The sequence below is a fragment of the Schistocerca nitens genome, chromosome 8 (genome assembly GCF_023898315.1).
Source record: "Schistocerca nitens isolate TAMUIC-IGC-003100 chromosome 8, iqSchNite1.1, whole genome shotgun sequence".
In the NCBI taxonomy this organism is placed as follows: Eukaryota; Metazoa; Arthropoda; class Insecta; order Orthoptera; family Acrididae; genus Schistocerca; species Schistocerca nitens.
In genome coordinates, this window is record NC_064621.1 from 150,902,496 (window position 1) to 150,928,003 (window position 25,508).

General features: G+C 43.5%; 1 protein-coding gene across 1 annotated transcript in view; it reads right to left on the reverse strand.

Annotated features, from left to right (window-relative positions):
* LOC126198417 (synapsin) overlaps positions 1-25,508 on the reverse strand; it is an 846,670-nt gene that overhangs the window by 554,751 nt on the left and 266,411 nt on the right. Inside the window, exon 4 of the mRNA XM_049934720.1 lies at positions 16,866-16,970. Coding sequence (XP_049790677.1) covers positions 16,866-16,970 — 105 coding nt within the window. The remainder of the gene's footprint in view (positions 1-16,865; positions 16,971-25,508) is intronic.

The window sequence follows — 25,508 nt, forward strand, 5'->3', positions numbered from 1 at the left end:
CAAATCCAGTAGTATGTCACATAGCTCCGAATAAATCGTGACATTAAATTAACCAAAGTAATACGAGTAACGAGTGAGCAAATGGAATACCACAGACTAACACAAGAATGCCTAAATGCATGTCATACCTTCCCACCGTGAGACAGACGCAGTTCCGAGGGGAGAAACGAAAACAGAAGCCGAGAGCAGAACCGTGTTAAGCTGAAAGCCCTACGGACGGACACCCACGTCGTCAGCTAACTGTTAGGACCACACCACCCACAAGTTTTAGCGTGAGACTTTTTCTCGTCTCTGTTACGTTAGGACCACCCCCCAGCCCATGTTAAAAGCTAGAGTCCTCCAGAAGAACAGTATAGATCTTACGATAACACAAAAAGGGCTACAACACCCGCAAGTTTTTAGCGTGAGACTTTTTCGCGTCTCTGTTACATTAGGACCACCCCCCAGCCCTCCAAAAGAACAGTATAGATGTTACGATAACACTAAAGGACCACACGAGCTGCAAGTTTTAGCGTGAGACTTTTTCGCGTCTCTGTTACGTTGCAAACTTTAAAAACATTGCCCCACCACGAAAAGTATAACGTTTCTCATTGGATAGACAGAATTTTTGTAGGCGGAGCTTAACGTTAACATTGAGACCCTGATTGGTCAGATGAAAACACAGCCACATAGTTTTTTTTAAACCAACTTCGGTAAATTGTAGGAAGGAGGACATAGAGTTGCTTCCGAGATGGCGAGGTGAGCGGAGCTGTGCTGTCCGCCGCCCCCTGACGAACGCCGACAAGGTAATGAACGCACGCGATGCCGCATTTTTGAGCGCATAAGGCTTCACTCAGAACTGCAGAAGTCTCATCTGTTACATCCCCTTTTTGCGTAATACTAGTGTCGATCGTCAATTAAAGCTCATGGTGTTCACATTTGCCACTTGAAGTAAAAACCTGAAACGCGATGATTTTTCTGTTATATAATTATTGAGAAGCCACATCAGCCACTGTAATTCACGGCGGGAGGGTCACTGTAGACGATTTTGATAGTTTTCTCTTTTGTGAAACTTAATTTAAACCTAGATTATAGTTGTGATATGGCATAGGTCATCCTTCGATCCACTGTAGAACTTGGAAACCCATTCAGGGAATATTCGTTCACATTTTTGTTGAACGCAGTTGGTTTTACCATCCTGTATTAAAACATTTCCTTTTATCAATAGTGCAATTTATAAACAATGTTTTGTGAGTAGAATAAAATTTCCAATGGTAAACTTAACTGCTTTTTCGACGTTATTTTACCAGCTAACTAAAAATAGGAAAGCCTTGAACCCGTTCCACTAAATTTAGTTAGTATTAAGATTCTTTTACAGGGAGTGCAGTGGAGCTGACGCTGAAATCATTAAGTATTTGGTTATATCATCGCTAGTCTCACTGAACTCTTCTGAATTCTACATGTCATGTGTGGTCTGGCGTCTCCTTACCAGCAACAGGTCCCAGGTTCAAATTAGTCAATTCCCTAAAAAACGCGCTCAGAGCGTCGTTGCGGAAAGTGGCAGGGAGACACGATATAGAACAAACAGACACCACGCAGAATGTTTAGACTCCTATTACTGGATCGAATACGCATTTAAGTCCAGAAAAATGTCTGAAAGTACCTTCCTGAGACTATGTTACTCACGAAAGCACTATAATATTTTCTACTCAAAACAGGTGTTGCGTGCACACGACAGCAATAAAACATAAGGAGAAATCGTTAGCAACAGTCTGCTAATGTTTTGGGCCATGTACAGGGCTATTACAAATTGAAGCGATTTCATAAATTCACTGTAGCTCCATTCATTGACATATGGTCACGACACACTACAGATATGTAGAAAAACTCATAAAGTTTTGTTCGGCTGAAGCCGCACTTCAGGTTTCTGCCGCCAGAGCGCTCGAGAGCGCAGTGAGACAAAATGGCGACAGGAGCCGAGAAAGCGTATGTCGTGCTTGAAATGCACTCACATCAGTCAGTCATAACAGTGCAACGACACTTCAGGACGAAGTTCAACGAAGATCCACCAACTGCTAACTCCATTCGGCGATGGTATGCGCAGTTTAAAGCTTCTGGATGCCTCTGTAAGGAGAAATCAACGGGTCGGCCTGCAGTGAGCGCCGTGTGGGAGGAACTTGATTATCGGCTTGATGTCTGCCGAATCACTAAAGGGGCACATATCGAACATTTGTGAATGCCTAAAAAACTTTTTGAGTTTTTGTATGTGTGTGCAAAGCATTGTGAAAATATCTCGAAAAATAAAGTTATTGTAGAGCTGTGAAATCGCTTCAGTCATTTGTAATAACCCTGTAATATGGCGGCGTCGGCTTCAAAGCAACGTACGCAAGTGTGTAGTGCCATAACCCTTTATTATACCTCCATGATTGCAGTCTGGACCTATGAACAATAACAGAGGAATGTAACCTCATTTTTTACTGCATACTCTAGCAAGTTCTTAATGGCAAAGAAATTGTAGTAGAAGAGATGTGTTTCGCAGTAACTAATATAAGTATGTGCTCATAGCTCTTAAGGCATGCATTTCAGATTCAATGTTTGCAGGTCATTTGTGTGTTGCTTTGATCCTTACTACCATCTCTCAATATATGGAATACTTCTTTTTCAAACCCTATATACTGATCACATCTTTGGCCTAAGAACTCAGTCCTACCAGCAAAGCTCGATTCTTCGAACCAGAGATAGCTGTTCAGCGTCTTCAAGACGCAGGGAAAGCAGTTACATTACGTTACATTTCCAATTGCGTAACAAAGCTGCATTACATTGTCATCCGAAGGCAATTCTCACTGATCACAGTGTTTCCTTGTTCGTGATGGTTAACACCATTTCCACGATGACCTCATGTAGCACAAAAAGTGTGAAATTTTGACACTGTGAAGGTCACAAAATAGTGCGCATCTGATCTAACTGTCTCCTCTGGATTATTACAAGCTTCAATTTTAAGCCATCTTAGATTTCGCTAAAACTGTCGTGGACCTCACACGACATTATGCAACGCTCTACGGAAAGCTTTCTAAAACCTTCAGTGTCTTATGACTTGAGCTCAAACTCTGCGCAATCAAGTTTTATTCTATAGCGAATATGTGTATGAAAATTCAATCAGCTTTGAGACGGTCAGTTGGAGATGATTCGTAAAATTGTTGCACTTGATATGGAATGCTCCTACACAGTGTGGGGGAAAACAAGCTAAAGACAAACCCAGAATACGCCAGGGCACATGGAGTGAAGCAAAGTTTTTCAGACAACCACATGTCGAAATGCACGTTTGTGAAGTTTCGGCCATAAAACGACAGCCAGTCAGTGAGTAACGAGCGGAAGTTTGTGGCTGGGTGGGTGTAGCAGAGCAGCTCTGCTCGAGAGTGCTGCTACTGCTGCTGCTGTGTAATGCTGTACTTGTTAGAATGGAAGTTCATTATCGTTCTCCGTACTACAGCAAAAATTAAAACACGTGGCCTTTAGAATTCGTTATTAATAACATAGCATCTTACACTACCCGTATCGACTATTTTACTCGACTGCTGTTCCTGTAGTGCATCTTATCTCAACAGTTTAGTTGCATTACAGTAACTTCAGCGCAGTTGATTTAATAGACAAGCTTTACCCAGCACTCAGGGGAGAATCCTATAGGCTGGGATTTAAAGTTTGCCTAACTTTTATTGTTTAGCGGAAACCATTATTTTCAGCTAGTAAAATAAGTAGGGTTTTTAGTACAACACATGTCACTGGAGCGAGGCAGTTTAAAAAGACACACTTCGTGAGTTAACGAGCATTGCGCTCTCATTTAAATATATGGCCGAAAGAATCAGCCTATAGGAACTGTGAAATGAACCCTGTCGTCCAGGACCACGTACCACAAATGGCGCAGGTTCACCACAAGATGGGAAAATTCACAGGCGTCTGTTGTCTATTGAGGCCTAAGCACTGTAGTGTGCGAGTGTGATAGACGAGAACCTACGTCATAGGGAAACCCAGGAGAAGGCTTTTGTGGCCGAGGAGACGTAGTAGAGTCAAATATGGCGGACCTAAGATTGGCCATAAAGGGAAACATTTATGAAAACGATTTAATTCTGTTGTAGTGCAGGGTATCAAGCTGCAGTAATTTTAATATGTCATCCTCCATCCATTTTCATGGTGATCCCAATAAAACTCGAATATTGATCATATCTATAATAATTTTGGATTTACTGTTTAAAGTTAAATTAACAAGTTTTGTATCAAAGACCTGAATGCTAAAACCTGAACGCTTTGGTCGATTTTAACGATCGACATTTCATATAGAAACGCATCATTAAAATGACAAACGTTGTAAATATCAACTCTGTAACTTTATTTGTTTAAAAGATATAGTAAATTTAAATTATCAGTATTTACAGTTAAGCATCAGAACATCATTTCCTCCACACACAACACATTGAACGATGATAGCATGACACCTTATTCAATCATTAGATATTAGAATATTTGTTGTAAAGTTTAGTGCATAACAGTTACTTTTGTTCTTTATTTATTAACAGAAAGCACATTGGTGCAAGGCTACTAGCCGTGGCATTCAAAGCCAAGAAGGAAACTGTTTTGGTTTTATGTAAAAGAATTTAGCGTTTATCATGTAATGGATATTATCGTTACTTTATTTAGAACGTGAAAGTAGTCAAGCTGTGATTATTTAAATATGTTAAAATGTAAAATTATGTAGAATAAGCTGTGACCAACCAGATGGACGGCTTCAGGAAAGGGAACTGCCCTAGTCAGTAGAGCGAGGATATTCGGCGTGCGGAAACGCGGCCGGGTATGGACAGAGGACGGTGCGGGTGCAGACGTGAAAACGGACAGTTCGGCTGGAGACACCAAAGGATAGAGTTCGATGCAGACGCGAAATCGGACGATCGGTCTTTAGTTAGCTAGGAACTGAAACGACTTACAAAATGTCGTGTCGTGTGGTATAGCTGGACTTAGTCTCAGAGCGGTGAGCAGCCGCGCGCCTCGTGTGAACTCTGACTTTTCGCGTAGTTAACGAGGTGGAGTGTTAGATTTCTAATTCACGATGAAACAGTGAATGATCAAACTGTGTCAAATGGTTATGCGCTGGAGTGTAATAGTAATTCTAAATACGACCACTTTCGCCATTAGTTTGCTTTCTGAATAAACATTATTCTAACCAAATCGCAACTGTGTGGCTTACATCATTTATGGGTCGTTTGGTAGAAGCGGACCTCGGGGAAGATCAGTTTGGATTCCGTAGAAATGTTGGAACACGTGAGGCAATACTAACCTTACGACTTATCTTAGAAGAAAGATTAAGAAAAGGCAAACCTACGTTTCTAGCATTTGTAGACTTAGAGAAAGCTTTTGACAACGTTAACTGGAATACTCTCTTTCAAATTCTGAAGGTGGCAGGGGTAAAATACAGGGAGCAAAAGGCTATTTACAATTTGTACAGAAACCAGATGGCAGTTATAAGAGTCGAGGGGCATGAAAGGGAAGCAGTGGTTGGGAAAGGAGTGAGACAGGGTTGTAGCCTCTCCCCGATGTTATTCAATCTGTATATTGAGCAAGCAGTAAAGGAAACAAAAGAAAAATTCGGAGTAGGTATTAAAATTCATGGAGAAGAAGTAAAAACTTTGAGGTTCGCCGATGACATTGTAATTCTGTCAGAGACAGCAAAGGACTTGGAAGAGCAGTTGAACGGAATGGACAGCGTCTTGAAAGGAGGATATAAGATGAACATCAACAAAAGCAAAACGAGGATAATGGAATGTAGTCAAATTAAATCGGGTGATGCTGAGGGGATTAGATTAGGAAATGAGACAGTTAAAGTAGTAAAGGAGTTTCGCTATTTAGGGAGCAAAATAACTGATGATGGTCGAAGTAGAGAGGATATAAAATGTAGACTGGCAATGGCAAAGAAATCGTTTCTGAAGAAGAGAAATTTGTTAACATCGAGTATAGATTTAAGTGTCAGGAAGTCGTTTCTGAAAGTATTTGTATGGAGTGTAGCCATGTATGGAAGTGAAACATGGACGATAACCAGTTTGGACAAGAAGAGAATAGAAGCTTTCGAAATGTGGTGCTACAGAAGAATGCTGAGGATAAGGTGGGTAGATCACGTCACTAATGAGGAGGTATTGAATAGGATTGGGGAGAAGAGAAGTTTGTGGCACAACTTGACTAGAAGAAGGGATCGGTTGGTAGGACATGTTTTGAGGCATCAAGGGATCACAAATTTAGCATTGGAGGGCAGCGTGGAGGGTAAAAATCGTAGAGGGAGACCAAGAGATGAATACACTAAGCAGATCCAGAAGGATGTAGGTTGCAGTAGGTACTGGGAGATGAAGAAGCTTGCACAGGATAGAGTAGCATGGAGAGCTGCATCAAACCAGTCTCAGGACTGAAGACCACAACAACAACAACAACAACAGTTTAGTTCCCGATATTATTATTACTGTCATTATATGTTATATTAATTCTGTATTTCCTGAACTTGCCATCAGCCAGACAATTTAACCAAGGGTCACAAGTGTCTAATTTAGGGCATGTAATGCGACATGCGCGGTTCAACCCCTATACAGTATCTACAAATGGCCTCTCGGATGTAGCTTTGGATTCTGGTGCGTGCTTACGGTCACATTCAGGACCTGTAAATTGCAGCCCACTGTCTTGGATATCCTCGCGATACACGCAGAAATGCTAAGCTAGGACTCAGCTATTTTCTTGTCGTAGTGAGTCAAGTCATAACAGTGCCGTGTTCGTAACTATAGAGAGCGCAGCTCTCTGCCACACACCGTCAGGTGGCTTGCGGAGTATGGATGTAGATGTAGATGTAGAGAGAAACCATCCAGTGTATTTCGGTTTTTCTGTTGTTGTGGACGTTAACAGAAGTAAAGTGTAATGAAACCCGGAGCTAGCACATATCTTACAGCACCAAGGTGGTTTCGGAGCATTACGCCCCATACGACTAACGGACCATCAGCAGGATTATCAGATGCACTCTATCCGTGAGACGATTCGGACACAAGTGCTAGTTTCTGGTGCAACTCCAGTAAATATCCTCTCTCTCCTTCGAGGACCAGATACTCATGGCTAATATTTTATTCGACCCCACGGCTGTAACATGCTCTGCTGCAGAAATCTCCGCCGTTTCTGTTCAACAGTTGATACCTAAAATCCCGATTAGATTTGATAATGTCCATCGTAGCGTTTCTCCTCAGCAGTTTGTAAATGCCTGAGTTTGGTTCGTTCCCACCGTCGTCTCTGCGGAAGGCAGCTGCGCTGTGCTCCCTCCGAGTCTGCACACTCAGCGCCTCGGTTTCAGGAGACGATAGGTTTCTCGTTGCACTGTTTTTGCTTGGCGGTTCATTGTTCACATCATGCCCTTCGTAGATACTGCAACGCTACTCGCAGCCAACTGTGTTTTGTGCTGCAACTTTTCAGATGATTCGTCTCCATGTACTTTTTTAACATTTGCCAGTCAAAATTTTAGTTTTAGTTTTAATTCGCCGAAAATACGTCCCTACTGCTTTCATTTGATAAAATCATTTAATACTGAGAACAGAAGTTACTGCACTTAGCTACAAAAAGTTATTGTGCGTTACCATAATTCCAAAGCTGCTTTCTTTGCACTCATTTCTATAAAGGCAATGTGAGTATCTAAAGACACTTTACAGTGTTTCTAGAGGACTTAGTAATGTTTATTTCTGACAAAATAACACTCACGGTATTACACTCTCTCTGTCTCTGGACTTAGTAGCAAACTACAAGGGAAAATTACACATCATCAGATCATCTTTGAGGTATAACTAGTTTCCATATTATACTGTAGAACATATAGAAAACGAAAAAAATTCGTGAATTTTCCTATATATTTCATTATGTGAACCTCGGAGGCGAACGTACAGTGCTTAGTAACTACCCTGTGAATTAGTAGTTCTCAACCTGGGGGTAATTACCCACTGAGGTATAAAACGAAATTTTCTGTGAGGTGAAAACAAAAAGGAGCTTTTTATCAAGAAATAATTTTTAAATGATAATATTAATTATATAAGTTATGAATAATTACTTTTTCTCAATAATTACTCTTCCTCAATAACTAGCATTAATGCGTGACGCTACGCGGTGGGGGTTACAGGTTACTTACATAGTTCACTCACAGCATACATACTTTGTGCTTTCTACCATGAATGGAAAAGTTAGACATACACATAATAAACACTAAATATTTGATTAAAATGTGTTCTCTAGACTGTAGATAGTTCCTGTAGTAGACCAGAAATTGCGTCATTACTCACTGCGAAACAGATAAATGAACTAACTGACAGCACGAAACAACAGTAACTACTTAAGGTTACTGTAGCACTCCACACATTATTATTATTATTATTATTGTATTGGTCAGACACAAAGCACTAATGGTCTGAAGTCTACCAATATCTGACAGAGCAGAAGTAAGGAGTCTCTCCAAGTCATTTATAAACAATAAGTACAGGACGCACACTTTCAATTAGTTGATTTTAAATTGTGGTGCACAGTGCAAGTGAAGCAGTTACCGCTAGTGAGAGGAGTAGTGGAGAGGAAAAATGTTTTGTAACAAGTATCCACGCTCACTGTGAATAATCAGCTTTCTTATCAGAGAAGGAGTTGTAGGCAGCACTCGCTATACACCACACACACACAACTGCTAGAACACAGCACATGTACAAGAAACGTGCAGTTCGCAATTCAAGATTATTTTATACATGTAAAAGCAGGTTTTTGACTATTATAGCAACGAAAATAAAAACAAGGAAGTGGATGGATTTTGAGCGTAATTTATGACGTACAGTGACTGAGAACAACTAAAATAGAAAAAAAAAAACTTGTTAGACATAAGCAGAACCAATTGTCTCATTGACTCACTAGTTCGTAGGTTGATAAAACACCCACAAAAACTAAATATCATTCATCTGTCATAATTTTAAAAATAAAATTGTCCAAAGAGTTTTATTTTCATTCTAAAGACGTTAAAGTTGGTGATGGGGAGGAGATGTTTGGAGGGTGCATTTACTAGAAAATATCCAGTTGCACTGAGGGGTAATGGTTTAAGAAAGGTTGAGAGCCAATGCTGTAAATTGAGGCTGTCAAAGATATTTTAGAAAAGATTATTGATAAAGTTGTTGACGATGTACTGGGTTTCGCTGATGACATCTTTTACAAAAGTTGCAGCGTGATCGTAGCTTTAACAAATAAAAGGTTTGACAAAGATCAGGATCTTATAGTTCTTGTCCTATGTGTGCATGGTACTGTTGTTCTAAATAGGTAATGTTCGTAAGAATGTCTATTACTCAATATAGAATACAACTCTCATACGTCTCGTTAATTAATGAAAATAAACCTCTCTAAGTCGTATCATCCAGTAGCGTCGCCGTTTCACTTTTTTGAAAGACAAAAGACCTGAATATTTTAGTTTGCTCCTTCGAATTCGTTTCCCATTGCATTGTGAAAGGAGATATTAAAAAATTGTCGATAGTGGAACAATCGATACAACTGGCCAGAAGCATACCAATATAGAGTAGTCTTTAAAGAGACGCTGTATCATGGTATCAGTTCTACATTTAATGAAAGTTTCTTGCTCTAGGTGACTTTTCATGCCTCCTTTATTAGTCCGGTGGAGATCGTCTTTATTCGAAAGCGGTTACTGAAGAAAGTAAAACATGGTCGCATTTCGCTCAGTACATACCGTTTGAAGAGTCATTAAAGAGCTGTGAAATTCCCTTATCTTCGTCGCTCCTCAGGCCTTTGTAGTTGACTTATGTAATTTCGTTCCTAACTGCGGCTGTAGTTAGGATATGAAATTTGAAATTTTCGCAACTACATGATAAATGAGGCCATTGAGGCTATTGAACGAAGAAAGCGTTACTCCTTTGAGTTCATGACCAGTTAACAAGTAAACTTTTTTAAATGCATGTTGCTCTTCGTTGGGAAATGTTGGACAGAACTACAGTCTGTACAAAAATGTGTATTACCTTAGCCCGTTTATTTCCTATTATACAGGGTGTCCCAGCTATCTTGTCCACCCAAAATATCTCTGGAACAATAACAGCTATTGGAAAACGACTTTCACCGGTATCAATGTAGGGCTGGGGCCCATGAATGTACATATTTGGAAACATTCTAAAACGAAAGCATATGTGTTTTTTAACACAAACTTATGTTTTTTTTCAATGGATCCCCTATATTTTTTCTTCAGCAATCCATAGTATGACAAAGCACATACACAATGGCGTTGATTGCATCGCAATATTCCCATTACATCCCGAGATATTGAGACGCGAAGTTGACGCTTGAAACACCCGACATGCGCTGCTAGCGCACGTCCTGAGGCTCAGGCGTGAACCCCATGCTGCCCGTAATCGCAGAAGACCGTATTATTCGTTTCGGACCTCTTGATAAGTATGGTGTGATTACACATGTCAATCACATCGCGATTACGGGCAGCATGGGTTTCACGCCTGAGCCTCAGGACGTGCGCTAGCAGCGCATGTCGGGTGTTTCAAGCGTCAACTTCGCGTCTCAATATCTCGGGATGTAATGGGAATATTGCGATGCAATCAACGCCATTGTGTATGTGCTTTGTCATGCTATGGATTGCTGAAGAAAAAGTATAGGAGGTCCATTTAAAAAAAACATAAGTTTGTGTTAAAAAACAGATATGCTTTCGTTTTGGAATGTTTCCAAATATGTACATTCATGGGCCCCAGCCCTACATTGATACCGGTGAAAGTCGTTTTCCAATAGCTGTTATTGTTCCAGAGATATTTTGGGTGTACAAGATAGCTGGGACACCCTGTATAAGCTGTAACATAAGGAATGCAATTTTGTGTAACTCTTCGGTTCGAGAAATATTCAGTCGGTTTCCAAAGCACAGAACAAATGTTTTCACTGTGGGTTTGTTTTACGTCAGTGTGTACATCCTTACGTAAGTAAATTTTCCCTGTATCTATGTTAGATGATGATGTAAATTGACTCTAAGGACGGAGCTATCCTTTCTCTGATTTCAGTTAGGTTGACAGATATCAACGAACTGCATTTTCCTAGCCCTGAATAAAACGTGGAACAAGGAATGAGGGTTATTTTTCAATGTTCCGTCGACGTCCAGAGTATTGGAGCACTATCTCACAATAGGCGAAAACATCGCCAGCAGGCTGTTCATACGAAACATTCTGGTTTTTGTCCTAAGCGAGTATGAGAACGTGAGTCAGGAAGACCCGATGGGTATTCTAACCCGGAGCCCTCTGAGGTGTTGACTAGTGTCTCAGCCACTGAGTCAACTCTGTTAGCAGTAGAGTTAAAAATAGAGGAACAAGTCAGTAGTATTTGTCCTAACAATCACTATCGAGTCAAAAAGATGGGAATAAGTGGTTAGTAATCTTATTTCACGTTACGAGGATGAGAGAGGGAGCACTACAAAATACCAATAAGGTTACTGTTGTGTTTCGCAGAGCAGGGAATGTAATCTGAAAACCAAAGCGGTATTATTCTCTTGAAGGTTGTGTGATTTTCCTTTCGTCCGACGCTGGAGTCACATCAGATAGACTACAAATTGACACTGGAGATGAATCACTGTATAAATAACATTTTTTATTTAGCTAAAGAATAGCCAAACGCGAAGGGAGGCAACAATGCAATGAAAGCCCTATGAATTACGGACATGAAGTCTGCTACCTCGAATGCACACTTCAGAATTTTGATTTTATTTCTGTTGACAACAGTTTTTTGGTTGTGATGAATAACAGCTCGTGTCAAACAGAACGCCTCCAAGCTCTAGGGCATCTAAGCCCGTAACCCTTGTACGTAAAGAGAATTTGATATCGAAACAGCGTTTAAAATAATCAAGAATGCCCGATGAAGGTGTGTGAAGAAGCGTAAAATTAAATAAAAAATAAATTAAAAACGCCGAATGGGGGAAGAGACTGATGATAATGTACCAATACGTACTTGCTCTATTTCTAGTAGCAGTTAAACTTACATCAACGGGGCAATGAAGCGTAAGCAGCGGTTGGAAAAACGGCACATATTTTTCCAAGCAGAGTACCCTAGGAGAAGGACACAATTTGGCTGCCATGTTCCTTCAGCGGAACCCTGCGACACCCCAACTACGAGGATTGCCCACAAAGTAATGCATCGCATTTTTATCAACAATGCGTTATTGATCATGATGAGAATTACACACACGAAAGAATGGTGTTTTATCTACAAACCCTATTTTTCACGTAAGCTCCGTCCTGTTCTAAGGCTTTCCTCCAGCACGAAACAAGGGCGTGTACGCCCTGTCGGTATCAATCCTTGTCTTGGTGTCGGTGCCAGTGCTTCACTGTGTGAATCACCTCCTCATCGTCCTCAAAATGTCTTCCACGAATGGCAGCCTTTAATGGCCCAAACAAGTGGAAGTGCGAGAGGGCTAGGTCAAGGCTGTAGGGTGGATGGTATACCAGTGTCCAATCATGTTTTGCGATGTGTTCAGCAGTCCCCACACTTGTGTGGGGCCGACCGTTATCCTTTGGGCTGCTGTGGCGCCGAAGTCACCGAAAGCGCGTCTTGAGTTTTGTTAATGTGTTTACATATGCTTCTGAATTAATGGTACCGCCTCGTGGCAACACATCAATGAGGATCACACCTTCACAGTCCCAGAACACGGTGATCATGACCTGACCGGCGGAAGCAGTTGCTTCTGTGGGGAGTGGGAATGGCGCCATTCCATCGACTGTAGTTTTGTTTCGGGCCCAAAACGGTGAACCCAGGTTTCATCACCTGTCAAAATCCGGGACAAGAAGGCCTCCCCCTCAGCTTCAAAACGTTGCAACAAATCGAGACAAATATTTTGTCTGTGCGAGTTTTGTTCCACCGTTAGACACCAAGGGACCCACCTTGCACACACTTTTGAATATCCAAGAGTGCAGATAATTGAATTGACGCTTCCTTTGCTGATTGACAGATGCAGCGCCAACTGCCGAGTCGTAATGCGCCTGTCGTCGCGAAAGACATCAGCTCGCTGCAACATGTCAGGTGTGACAGACGTGGATGGTCTCCCCAACCGCTGCAAATCGTGGAGATCCGCCGAACCGCCTTCTGATGACCTATTCCTCCGTGCCCAGCGACTAACTGTACTTCTGTCGACAGCAGATGCTCCAGAGACTTTGCACAAACGTTTGTGAATATTCCCGACAGTCTCTTTCTCTGCAGAGAGAAACTGAATGACTGCACGTTGCTTGTAACGTACATCACATACAGACGCCATTTTGAACCTCTCCTGCAGCTACGCTATCTGTCTGAAGTGACGGAAACTTGGCGCACTCCCTCATGCGACCTCAGATAATACGAGGGCAGTTCAATAAGTAATGCAACACATTTTTTTGTGAAACAGGGGTTGTTTTATTCAGCACTGAAATACACCAGGTTATTCCCCAATCTTTTAGCTACACAACACTATTTTTCAACGTAATCTCCATTCAATGCTGCGGCCTTACGCCACCTTGAAATGAGGGCCTGTATGCCTGCACGGTACCATTCCACTGGTCGATGTCGGAGCCAACGTCGTACTGCATCAATAACTTCTTCATCATCCGCGTAGTGCCTCCCACGGATTGCGTCCTTCATTGGGCCAAACATATGGAAATCCGACGGTGCGAGATCGGGGCTGTAGGGTGCATGAGGAAGAACGGTCCACTGAAGTTTTGTGAGCTCCTCTCGGGTGCGAAGACTTGTGTGAGGTCTTGCGTTGTCATGAAGAAGCACAATACACTTCAGAGTTGATCGTTTGACCATGGGGAAGGACATCGAACAGAATAACCACTTCAGCGTCCCAGAAGACTGTAAGCATGACTTTACCGGCTGAGGGTATGGCTTTAAACTTTTTCTTGGTAGGGGAGTGGGTGTGGCGCCAATGCATTGATTGCCGTTTTGTTTCAGGTTCGAAGTGATGAACCCATGTTTCATCGCCTGTAACAATCTTTGACAAGAAATTGTCACCCTCAGCCACATGACGAGCAAGCAATTCCGCACAGATGGTTCTCCTTTGCTCTTTATGGTGTTCGGTTAGACAACGAGGGACCCAGCGGGAACAAACCTTTGAATATCCCAACTGGTGAACAATTGTGACAGCACTACCAACAGAGATGTCAAGTTGAGCACTGAGTTGTTAGATGGTGATCCGTCGATCATCTCGAACGAGTGTGTTCGCACGCTCCGCCATTGCAGGAGTCACAGCTGTACACGGCCGGCCCGCACGCGGGAGATCAGACAGTCTTGCTTGACCTTGCGGCGATGATGACACACGCTTTGCCCAACGACTCACCGTGCTTTTGTCCACTGCCAGATCACCGTAGACATTCTGCAAGCGCCTATGAATATCTGAGATGCCCTGGTTTTCCGCCAAAAGAAACTCGATCACTGCCCGTTGTTTGCAACGCACATCCGTTACAGACGCCATTTTAACAGCTCCGTACAGCGCTGCCACCTGTCGGAAGTCAATGAAACTACACTCCTGGAAATTGAAATAAGAACACCGTGAATTCATTGTCCCAGGAAGGGGAAACTTTATTGACACATTCCTGGGGTCAGATACATCACATGATCACACTGACAGAACCACAGGCACATAGACACAGGCAACAGAGCATGCACAATGTCGGCACTAGTACAGTGTATATCCACCTTTCGCAGCAATGCAGGCTGCTATTCTCCCATGGAGACGATCGTAGAGATGTTGGATGTAGTCCTGTGGAACGGCTTGCCATGCCATTTCCAACTGGAGCCTCAGTTGGACCAGCGTTCGTGCCGGACGTGCAGACCGCGTGAGACGACGCTTCATCCAGTCCCAAACATGCTCAATGGGGGACAGATCCGGAGATCTTGCTGGCCAGGGTAGTTGACTTACACCTTCTAGAGCACGTTGGGTGGCACGGGATACATGCGGACGTGCATTGTCCTGTTGGAACAGCAAGTTCTCTTGCCGGTCTAGGAATGGTAGAACGATGGGTTCGATGACGGTTTGGATGTACCGTGCACTATTCAGTGTCCCCTCGACGATCACCAGTGGTGTACGGCCAGTGTAGGAGATCGCTCCCCACACCATGATGCCGGGTGTTGGCCCTGTGTGCCTCGGTCGTATGCAGTCCTGATTGTGGCGCTCACCTGCACGGCGCCAAACACGCATACGACCATCATTGGCACCAAGGCAGAAGCGACTCTCATCGCTGAAGACGACACGTCTCCATTCGTCCCTCCATTCACGCCTGTCGCGACACCACTGGAGGCGGGCTGCACGATGTTGGGGCGTGAGCGGAAGACGGCCTAACGGTGTGCGGGACCGTAGCCCAGCTTCATGGAGACGGTTGCGAATGGTCCTCGCCGATACCCCAGGAGCAACAGTGTCCCTAATTTGCTGGGAAGTGGCGGTGCGGTCCCCTACGGCACTGCGTAGGATCCTATGGTCTTGGCGTGCATCCGTGCGTCGCTGCGGTCCGGTCCCAGGTCGACGGGCACGTGCACCTTCCGCCGACCACTGGCGACAACATCGATGTACTGTGGAGACCTCACGCCCCACGTGTTGAGCAATTCGGCGGTACGTCCACCCGGCCTCCCGCATGCCCACTATACGCCCTCGCTCAAAGTCCGTCAACTGCACATACGGTTCACGTCCACGCTGTCGCGGCATGCTACCAGTGTTAAAGACTGCGATGGAGCTCAGTATGCCACGGCAAACTGGCTGACACTGACGGCGGCGGTGCACAAATGCTGCGCAGCTAGCGCCATTCGACGGCCAACACCGCGGTTCCTGGTGTGTCCGCTGTGCCGTGCGTGTGATCATTGCTTGTACAGCCCTCTCGCAGTGTCCGGAGCAAGTATGGAGGGTCTGACACACCGGTGTCAATGTGTTCTTTTTTCCATTTCCAGGAGTGTATACGAGACGAAGCGGGAATGTTTGAAAATATTCCACAAGAAATTTCCGGTTTTTTCAACCAAAAATGGCCGAGAAAAAAAATGTGTTGCATTACTTAGTGAACTGCCCTCGTACATACGTAATATTCCGCATTCGTAGTATTTTTTTCGGCTGAGAAACAAAATGTAGTGCATTACTTGCTGGGCAACCCTCGTGTAACTTATTTATGCTGCTGCAATGATTGTTGTTCCTGGCGAAGATTCGCCTCGCTTTCAGGAACAAATGAATCATCTTGAACACGTGTCCTGGACAACCTGTTATTCTAGACGCGACTAATAGCCCTTCAAAATATACCATTAGAGAGAACTCTTTGAATTTTTGCTGTAAAAATGTACTCTATCGAGCGGAGGGACCGAGGGTCTGTGGAACGCTCGGCGTGGAATCCAGACTGTTCTGCAATGAGGATTCTGTGATCTGTAAGGAATTTCTCGAGAGACTCCAGTACAGTATGCTTAAGAAATTTAATTCGGAAATCGAGGAGGGAAAAGGGTGTATTGCTATCAGGGCTGAGCAGAAGTTAATGGCGTTTGGAAGGGTGATGACTTTAGCTGTCTTTCATACAGGGAAAGAGGGTAAGGAAACGCAGTGGGTGTTAAAGTTGGTAAGACAGGTGTTCGCTGGGGGAGGGATGTGTTTGAAAAAGGACCGCGAATGTGGTCGGGACCAGATGCTTCGTCGTTGACCTGAAGCTTGATGTGAGCACCCACTGAGTCAAGTGCTCAATCTGGCCTTCCTGTGCGCAGCTAAGGCACGCGTCCAAGTACTACTCTTTTCTCCTGCTCACTTTCGTCATCACCGATGACGTCAGTTCGGGACGTCATCTAAGGATCAAGCAAGTTGCTAGCAGTGGGGTACTCACCATCTCCTTGTAGTTGGGGTAGAAGGTCTGCTCGATCAGCGGGAAGTTCTCCTTTCCCAGGCGGCGCTGCAGCTGCATCAGATGTGCGAACACCCATGGTTTGTCCTGCAACATACATCATACGTATGAGGAACCCACTGGCCCATTGCTTGCAAGCGGAGCAATTTGCTGCAGCACGTGGAATACACTGCTCTATACGTCAAGGAAGGCTGTTAACGTTCCTTTCGCTGATTATCATTTGTTATTTGAAGTCAGTGTATGACCAAATACTTTAAGCAAAACTGGCGTTGACATGAAAGTCCAAAATAAATTAAGTAAATAATTTAATTAATACGAGATCAAACTTCAAATGATCTGATGTCTTATTTCTATTCGTGTATTTCCATATAATACAGTCAATTTATGAGCATACATCGACTTTAACACATGCAAACAAAAAGCAATTACACTCATGCTCATAAATTAAGGATAATGCTGATACGTGGTGAAATAACGCTTTGGTGGGCGGTTTTGGGGGTAAATCACCTCGGGGTATGACCATGTAGTGCAACTGACCTGCGGTCGTCGCACGGTGGCGCTGGCAGCAGTCCATATACGCAGAGGTGTGTTGGTGCATGTTAGAGTACGGTGCAGCGAGTAAGTGTGCAGACGTTTTCAGACGTTCTAATGGTGACTGTGTGTTGAAAATGGCTCAAAGAACACATACTGATAACGTTATGAGGGGTAGAATACTAGGGCGACTGGAGGCTGGTCAAACACAGCAGGTCGTAGCACGGGCCCTCCGTGTGCCAAAAAGTGTGATCTCAAGATTATGGCAACGATTCCAGCAGACAGGAAACGCGTCCAGGCGCTACAGTACGGGACGTCCACAGCGTACAACACCACAACAAGACGGATATCTCACCATCAGTGCCCGCAGACGCCCATCGAGTACTGCAGGTAGCCTTTGTTCAAATAGTTCAAATGACTCTCAGCACTATGGGACTTAACATCTATGGTCATAAGTCCCCTAGAACTTAGAACTACTTAAACCTAACTAACCTAAGGACATCACACAACACCCATTCATCACGAGGTAGCCTTGCTCGGGACCGTAACGCAGCCACTGGAACAGTTGTCTACAGACACACAGTCTACGGACAACTGAACAGACACGGTTTATTCGCCCGGAGACCTGCAAGATGCATTTCACAGACCTCTGGTCACAGGAGAGCTCGTAAAGGCTGGTGTCAAGAACACAGTACACGGTCATTGGAACAGTGGACCCAGGTTACGTTCACTTACGAGTCCAGGTATAGTCTGAACAATGATTCATTTGGCGTGAACCAGGAACCAGATACCAACCCCTTAATGTCCGTGAAAGGGACCTGTATTGAGGTCGTGGTTTGATGGTGTGGGGTGGGATTAAGATTGGTGCACGTACACCCCTGCATGTCTTTGACAGAGGAACTTTAACGTGTCAGGTGTATCGGACCGTCATTTTGCACCAGTATGCCCGCCTTTTCTGGGGTGCAATGGATCCCATCTTCCTCCTGATGGCTGATAACGCATGGCCCCACCGAGCTGCGATCGTGGACGAGTAACTTGAAACAGAAGATATCAGGAGCAGGCCTAAACCCCATCGATCACGTCTGGAATGCTCTCGGTGGACGTATCGTTACACGTCTTCAAACCCCTAGGACACTTCAGGAGCCCCGACAGACACAGGTGCAAGCATGGGAGGCTATACCCCAGCAGCTGGTCGACCACCTGACCCAGAGCATGCCGACCCGTTGTGCGGCCTGTGTATGTGTGCATGGTGATCATATCTCATACTGATGTCGGGGTACATGCGCAGGAAACTTTGGCGTTTTGTACCACATGTTTCGGGACGGTTTTCTCAACTCATCATCAATACCGTGGACTTACAGATCTGTGTCGTGTGTGTTCCTATGTGCCTATGCTATTAGCGCCAGTTTTGTGTAGTGCCACGTTGTGTGGCACCACATTCTGCAATTATCTTTAATTTATGAGCGTGAGTGTAATATCCCTGAGCAAAGTAGGCCTGTAAGATTTCTTTGTGTCAAGATCTTTGTAACAACTAACAGTTGTATGGCACATGCTGGATGCTGGCAACGTTTCGATATCACAGGATATGTGTATAAAATGGCCATCAAAATGGAAGCAGTAAGGTGCATACTAATAATAAAAACTGCCCATACTGACACAGTAAGCACAAAACTAAATTCTAGATCCAAATCGGCAGATAAACACTACTCATGGCGATTCAATAAAGCATGTCGTATCTTTTTGTCATAGAGCCAGCACCAAGCATTATTCTCGAAACAGCTGTGTAACTTCCTGTACGCCATCTGAATATGAGACTGAAAAAGTGCGAAAGCTGGTACATGGAATGAATCAATAACTATTTCAAAAAAGTGACTTCTTATACTTTTATGTATTTACACAGAATAAACAGCTACGGTTTCTAAAACATCCGTAGTAGATAAGCTTAATCTGATTAATTATGTTTTAATCGCTCACACGTTATGTAACTACTATAAAAAATTACAGAACTTTCTTCACCATAAAACTCTGTAACTGGAGCATTAACGTCATCCTAAAAATAGCTTTAATATATGACACAGCATTTAAATATGTAGAACTCTTAATACGCATGCTGCACGAAACTAAGCCTCATGTCTCACAGCAGCAAAAACGGTAGAAAATGCTAGAAACTGCTTAAGGTGGTCAACGGAAACACATGTGTTCGTAGTTACACTATGGCCGAAGTACAACACTCTCCCCTGTTTGTGATTAGAAAACGAAATTTCTTTAGGCTAGTCTCACAGAAAAACGCAAGTAAAGTAAAAAAGGAAATACAATAAGAAGCAGGAGAGATAATCAGTGAGGTAGTGTCTCTAATAATTATGGTCGTCATTTTAGAGACGATGAACGGTTAACAGCAAAATCTTTAGCTTCGAAAAGAATTATATCCTACGAGAATTTTCATATAGAAATTTCTGATCTTTTCCAATGTATTACTGGTACACTGCAGTCCGTAGCAGTTGGAAAAAAGGAGGGGGCAGTAAGAAACTGCGTTAAAAATATAGACAATGTGTTCTGATTGTGGAAATGATTACCCGCGCTGTGATAACCGAGCTTACATATTTTCTTCACTCTTAAAATGACACACCAACAACTGACGATTTCTCTGTTCATTGCAATACCGCTCTAAACAATCCGCTAATCCGTTTCTGAACAGCTTAATGATGCGATTGGTACGCACTAGTACACGATCCCGATGTACGAAGTAATTGTCTTGCACGGGTGCCGGCGAAACAGCTATTAATTACCGAACCCGAGACAACCCTCTGTATTGCTATACCGTCGATTGAATGAGTGAAACAAGGTTAAAACGCTACATCTCATATGCAGCTAATCACTTAGTGCAACAATTCAATTCCACATGGATTAATTCGAAAATCTGACACCACTGAACTAGACATACAACAAAAAATGGTTCAAATGGCTCTGAGCACTATGGGACTCAACTGCTGTGGTCATAAGTCCCCTAGAACTTAGAACTACTTAAACCTAACTAACGTAAGGACAGCACACAACACCCAGCCATGGACATAGAACACTACAATCTTAATTCGTTCTCAAACTCTCTCTTTTTAATGTCCTATGGATTTTTAGCAGCGCCACAAATACCCACAAAAATCAGTGTTTCCCTGGAAAAAATGCTTTTTATTCACACATAACAACCCCGCAATGTATCTTATTTAGAGTGGCATCTCCTCCGGCTACTCAGGCTCAACGAATAAAACTTAATCACCCGTAGGGACAGTATGCTACTACCGTGTAACACTGTCTCTAGGCTTGAGATGGCCTGAATTCGGAAGAGAAGTGAGTCACCAAATTTCTTCACGTATACCATTCCAGATGAAACCACTAAATGATTAAAGCTCACAGTGCTACTAAATTGCGGGTGAATCGACTGCAGTATTTCATCCGTCGTTTCAAACAGCTCGAGACACTTTTTCTGGTACAGTGATCGTGTAATTTAGTGCGCCAGCCTATGCATGATACGATGCCTGAGTGTTCGTCGAACAACGTATGTATGCAGCCCTGTGAACATGGCTGTTAACGTCTTAGAAAGACGAGAGAGTCTACAGCATATTCATGATGAAGATGTAGACGAAAGCGCAACAGTTGACCTTCGAGAATGTTGAAATAAACATTCTGGTTAATGTTCACTATAATATGAATGGCTGGGTGGAAGTCATAATGCGTGAAATCACTACCGTCCCAAACTTTCCATACTCTGCGGGTTATACTCCTCATTTGGCGTCGGTGAACTCGAAGTCTCTCATCACTTCGGACAACAACACACACCGCCAGTAAGCCGCTCTACGGTCTTTCTTGTCATACTGAAGACGTGCCTTTTGCTAAGCACCTTATTCGAAATGTCCATTGCATGCAGTTCCCTTTGTAATATTTTATACAGAGCTGGTTGAGCCGGACCTGAATCCACCGACCGCGACGTTCACTGTCGGGTTTGAAATCGATTGTACGTAACTGGTAAGTCTAGATACAAGTCTTCGGTCTCCGTCGCGTAAGATCGTTTTACGACCACCGTCCTTACATCATGTTCCATGGCTGCTAGTGGTTCGCCATTCCTTGTACACATGCTGGACAGTTTGCGCTGGTGCCTCAAAAAATCGGGCCACTCCATTTGCGATGTGTTAATGAGCACGTCCAAGCACAGTTGCTCCTTCCTGCCACTCTGTCACGTCTCCACGTCCAGTCACCTCCGTACAGCTGACTGGCAAAGGCACCACACCCTGGCTAACTTAGATCGGCGGCAGACGGTCAAATGAACTAATGATACCGGATTGACACCATCTACAGCGTCTCAGAATTACGAGTGTACTCTCTTAAGGAGTGCGACTAAAATTTCGTATGTTGAACACCAACACAACGTACGCAAGTCCATTTAAAATCACTTTATTGATCTTATTACACAGTATATGCATACGAGGTGTGGCTAGAAAAAAACCGGACTAGTACTGGTGAAACAATAAAACGAATGCAATAAGGCTGAAAGTCGCGTGGCCTGTCACGTGACTCTCGCTCCGCCTACTGCTCGAGTTTCATCTGCCTCCTGCACTCAGTCTGCCCGTGGCGTCTGTTTTAAGTAGTTGACGTTTTGTCTGTGCGTCGGAAAATGTTGAGTGTACAGAAAGAACAGCGTGTTAACATCAAATTTTGTTTCAAACTAGGAAAATCTGCAAGTGAAACGTTGTAATGTTACAACAAGTGTACGGCGATGATTGTTTATCGCGAACACAAGTATTTGAGTGGTTTAAACGATTTAAAGATGGCCGCGAAGACACCAGTGATGACACTCGCACTGGCAGACCATTGTCAGCAAAAACTGACATCAAAGGGATTGTGCACATTGGGTACCAGAGGGACAAACAGTGAATCAGCATTACTACATTAGCGTCCTGGCTACCCTACGTGAGTGAGTACGGAGAAAACGGAACGATTTGTGGAGAAAAAAGTCATGGATCCTTCACCAAGACAATGCCCCAGCTCACAGTGCGTTGTCAGTGAAGACGTTTTTGGCAAAACACAACATTCCCATCTTAGATCATCCACCCTACTCACCTGATTTGGCCCCCTGTGACTTTTTTCTTTTCCCTAAAGTCAAGTCAGCTTTGAAAGGAACTAGATTTGAGACTGTTGAAGCAGTAAAAGAAAAAGCGACGGAAGTAATTTATGGACTTACCGAAAATGATCTGCAGCATTGCTATGAACAGTGGAAAATTCGTATGGAGCGATGTAGAGACCGAGGAGGAGAGTACATTGAAGGAGATAATATGAAATTGTAAATAATTGTAAATAAATGTTTTTTCCAGCATCAGTCCGGTTTTTTTCTAGCCGCACCTCGTAACCTGAGAATATTCCAGTGACGACAGGGGCATAGTGTCATTGCTGGCATCGATACCGCCCCCCCCCCCCTCTTCCCTGAGCAAGGTCCCCCTGCAGACATGCCTATGTCGCTTCCTGATACGTTTCAGCAGCTGCAATAAAAAGCGACCATCACTCAGACCAAAGCAGAATCTACTTCAGAGGCACACACCTCTCCAGTTACGGCTTTCCATACGCCGTGGAAGACATTACGACCACCTGCGTGTATATGCTACCTTTAGGACACACTACTGCAGCGATTCTAAATGGCATGGATTCTGCAAGTCCTTGGTAGGTTTGCGGAGGTATGTCACACCACATATCTACGCACAAGTCAAGCAGTTATGGTAAAGTATGGTCCAGTGAAACTTCCTGACATATTAAAACTGAGTGCCGGACCGATACTCGAACTCGGGACTTCTGCCTTTCATGGGAAAGTGCTCTACCAACTCAGGTACCCAAGCAAGACAAGGTCCGTCATCACTGCTCAGAGATAGCTCGGTGGTAGAGCACTTGCCCGCAAAAGGCAAAGGTCGCGAGTTCGAGTCTCGGTCCAGCACACAGTTTTAATCTGCCAGGAAGTGCGAGAAGACGACGCCCAATAACGTCACAGATGTGTTCCACCGCGTTCAGATCGGACTAATTTGGTCATGACCGTGTGCTCATTTCCGTGCACCTCAAACCACTGTAGCACGATTCTGGCTTTGTGTCATGGATAGTCAACCTGATAGAAAATGCCATCACCGTCAGGGAAGACATCAAGGGTAAAGGGATGCAAGGTGGTCCGAAATAATGTTGACATACGATTACGAGGGTGGTTGAAAAAGTCTGCTGAATTTCCCATGAAAGAATGAAACGTATTTGTTGCACTTTCATGGTTGATAAGTTTGATTATTCCAACGGTAGTATAAAGAATTTCAAAAATGTTGAGGTTACAGTTAACTCTTGACAGCCGAATTAATCAATGTGTCGACTGCGACTGAAAATGGATAAAACTGAGTTTCATTTGGCCACTAAGCATTTTCATTTGAAGGGTTGAACTGTCCTACAGATCAAAACAGAACTGGATCAAGTTCAACGGACTCTACGCAACCACCGAAGACCATTTAATTTTGGATTAATCAGTTTAAACGTGGTCGGACAATCACCGAAGATGATGCGTGCTCAGGCAGTCCAATTGAAGTCACCACAAAGGGAATCATTGACAAAATCAATGATATGCTAATGCAAGACCGCCGCATAAAAATTTGTGAGATTGCTGGGACTCTAGGTACCTCATTGAGCGATTGCTTACCGTCCGACCAAAAGCACATCCGGCGCAAGACTTCAACACCACGTCTGGCGATGGTTACTCGCAATCCGCAAGACTTTTCTCGCCGATTTGTGACTGTTGAAACCTGGATCCATAACTACACATCAGAGTCAAAACAATGGACAAAGACTCGTAAAATTGCCCCGAAAAAGGAAAGGCCATTTTGCCAGCTGGTACGACGATAACCACAGTTTTTTGGGATTCCCAAGGAATAATCCTTACAGATTACTTGGAAAAGGCACAGCCATAACTGGCTGCTATTGTGCTTCATTGTTGGATCGTTCGAAACTTGCGTTGGCAGAATGAAGGACAAGATGGGCGTGCAAAAAAGTGATATTTTACAGCGATAATGCACCATCCCACATGTGAGCGATAAAAATGGCGAAAGTGCATTAATTGGGCTTTGAAGTGGTTACTCACCTACCCTATTCACCAGAATTAGCTCCAGGTGACTTCTTCCTGTGCCCTAGATTGAAACTTTGGCATGCTGTAAAAAGAAATTTTCTTCAAAGGAGGAAGTCATAGATGCAGTCAACGAGTATTTGTGGAGTCTGAAAGAACCTATTTTTCCGATCGAATGAAAAAGGTGGAGGATCACTGGTCCAAGTGTATATCCCTCAAAGGAAACTGCATCGAAAGACAGTCATGCTCTGAAATGAGATTCTATGCTCCAGAAGTTGGACCATTACAGAATACGGGGAGTAGCTCACAATTGGTTCACCTCTCACTTTAGCAACAGGCAGCAAAAGGTCATTATTCACACTGTTGATAACGGCTGTGATGTAGGGTCTGAGTTGGGTACTGTCAAGTGGAGGGTGCCCCAGGGATCAGTATTGGGGCCACTCCTGTTCCTTATTTACATAAATTATATGCCCTCTAGTATTACAGGTAGCACTAAAATACTTCTGATTGTTAATGACTTTAGCTTGGTAGCAAAGGATGTTGTGTGCAACATTGGCTTGGTTTCAAATAGTGTAGTACATGACCTAAGTTCCTGGCTTGTAAAAAATAAACTAACGCTAAATCACAATAAGACTCAGTTTTTACAATTTCTAACACAGAATTCAACAAAATCTGAAATTTAGTTTCAAAGAAGGGGCATATGATTAGTGAAACTGAACAGTTAAAATTTCTAGGTGTTCAGGTAGATAGTACGCTATCGTAGAACGCTCAGGTTCAGGACCTTGTTCAAAGACTTAATACTGTCATATTTACTGTTCGAACGGTATCAGAAGTGAGTGATCGTTCGACACGAAAATCTGTCTACCTTGATTATTTTTATTCGCTTATGTCGTATGGTATTATATTTTGGGGAAACTCTTCCCATTATAAAAGGATTTTTTGGGTCAGAAACGGGCGGTTCGGGCAAT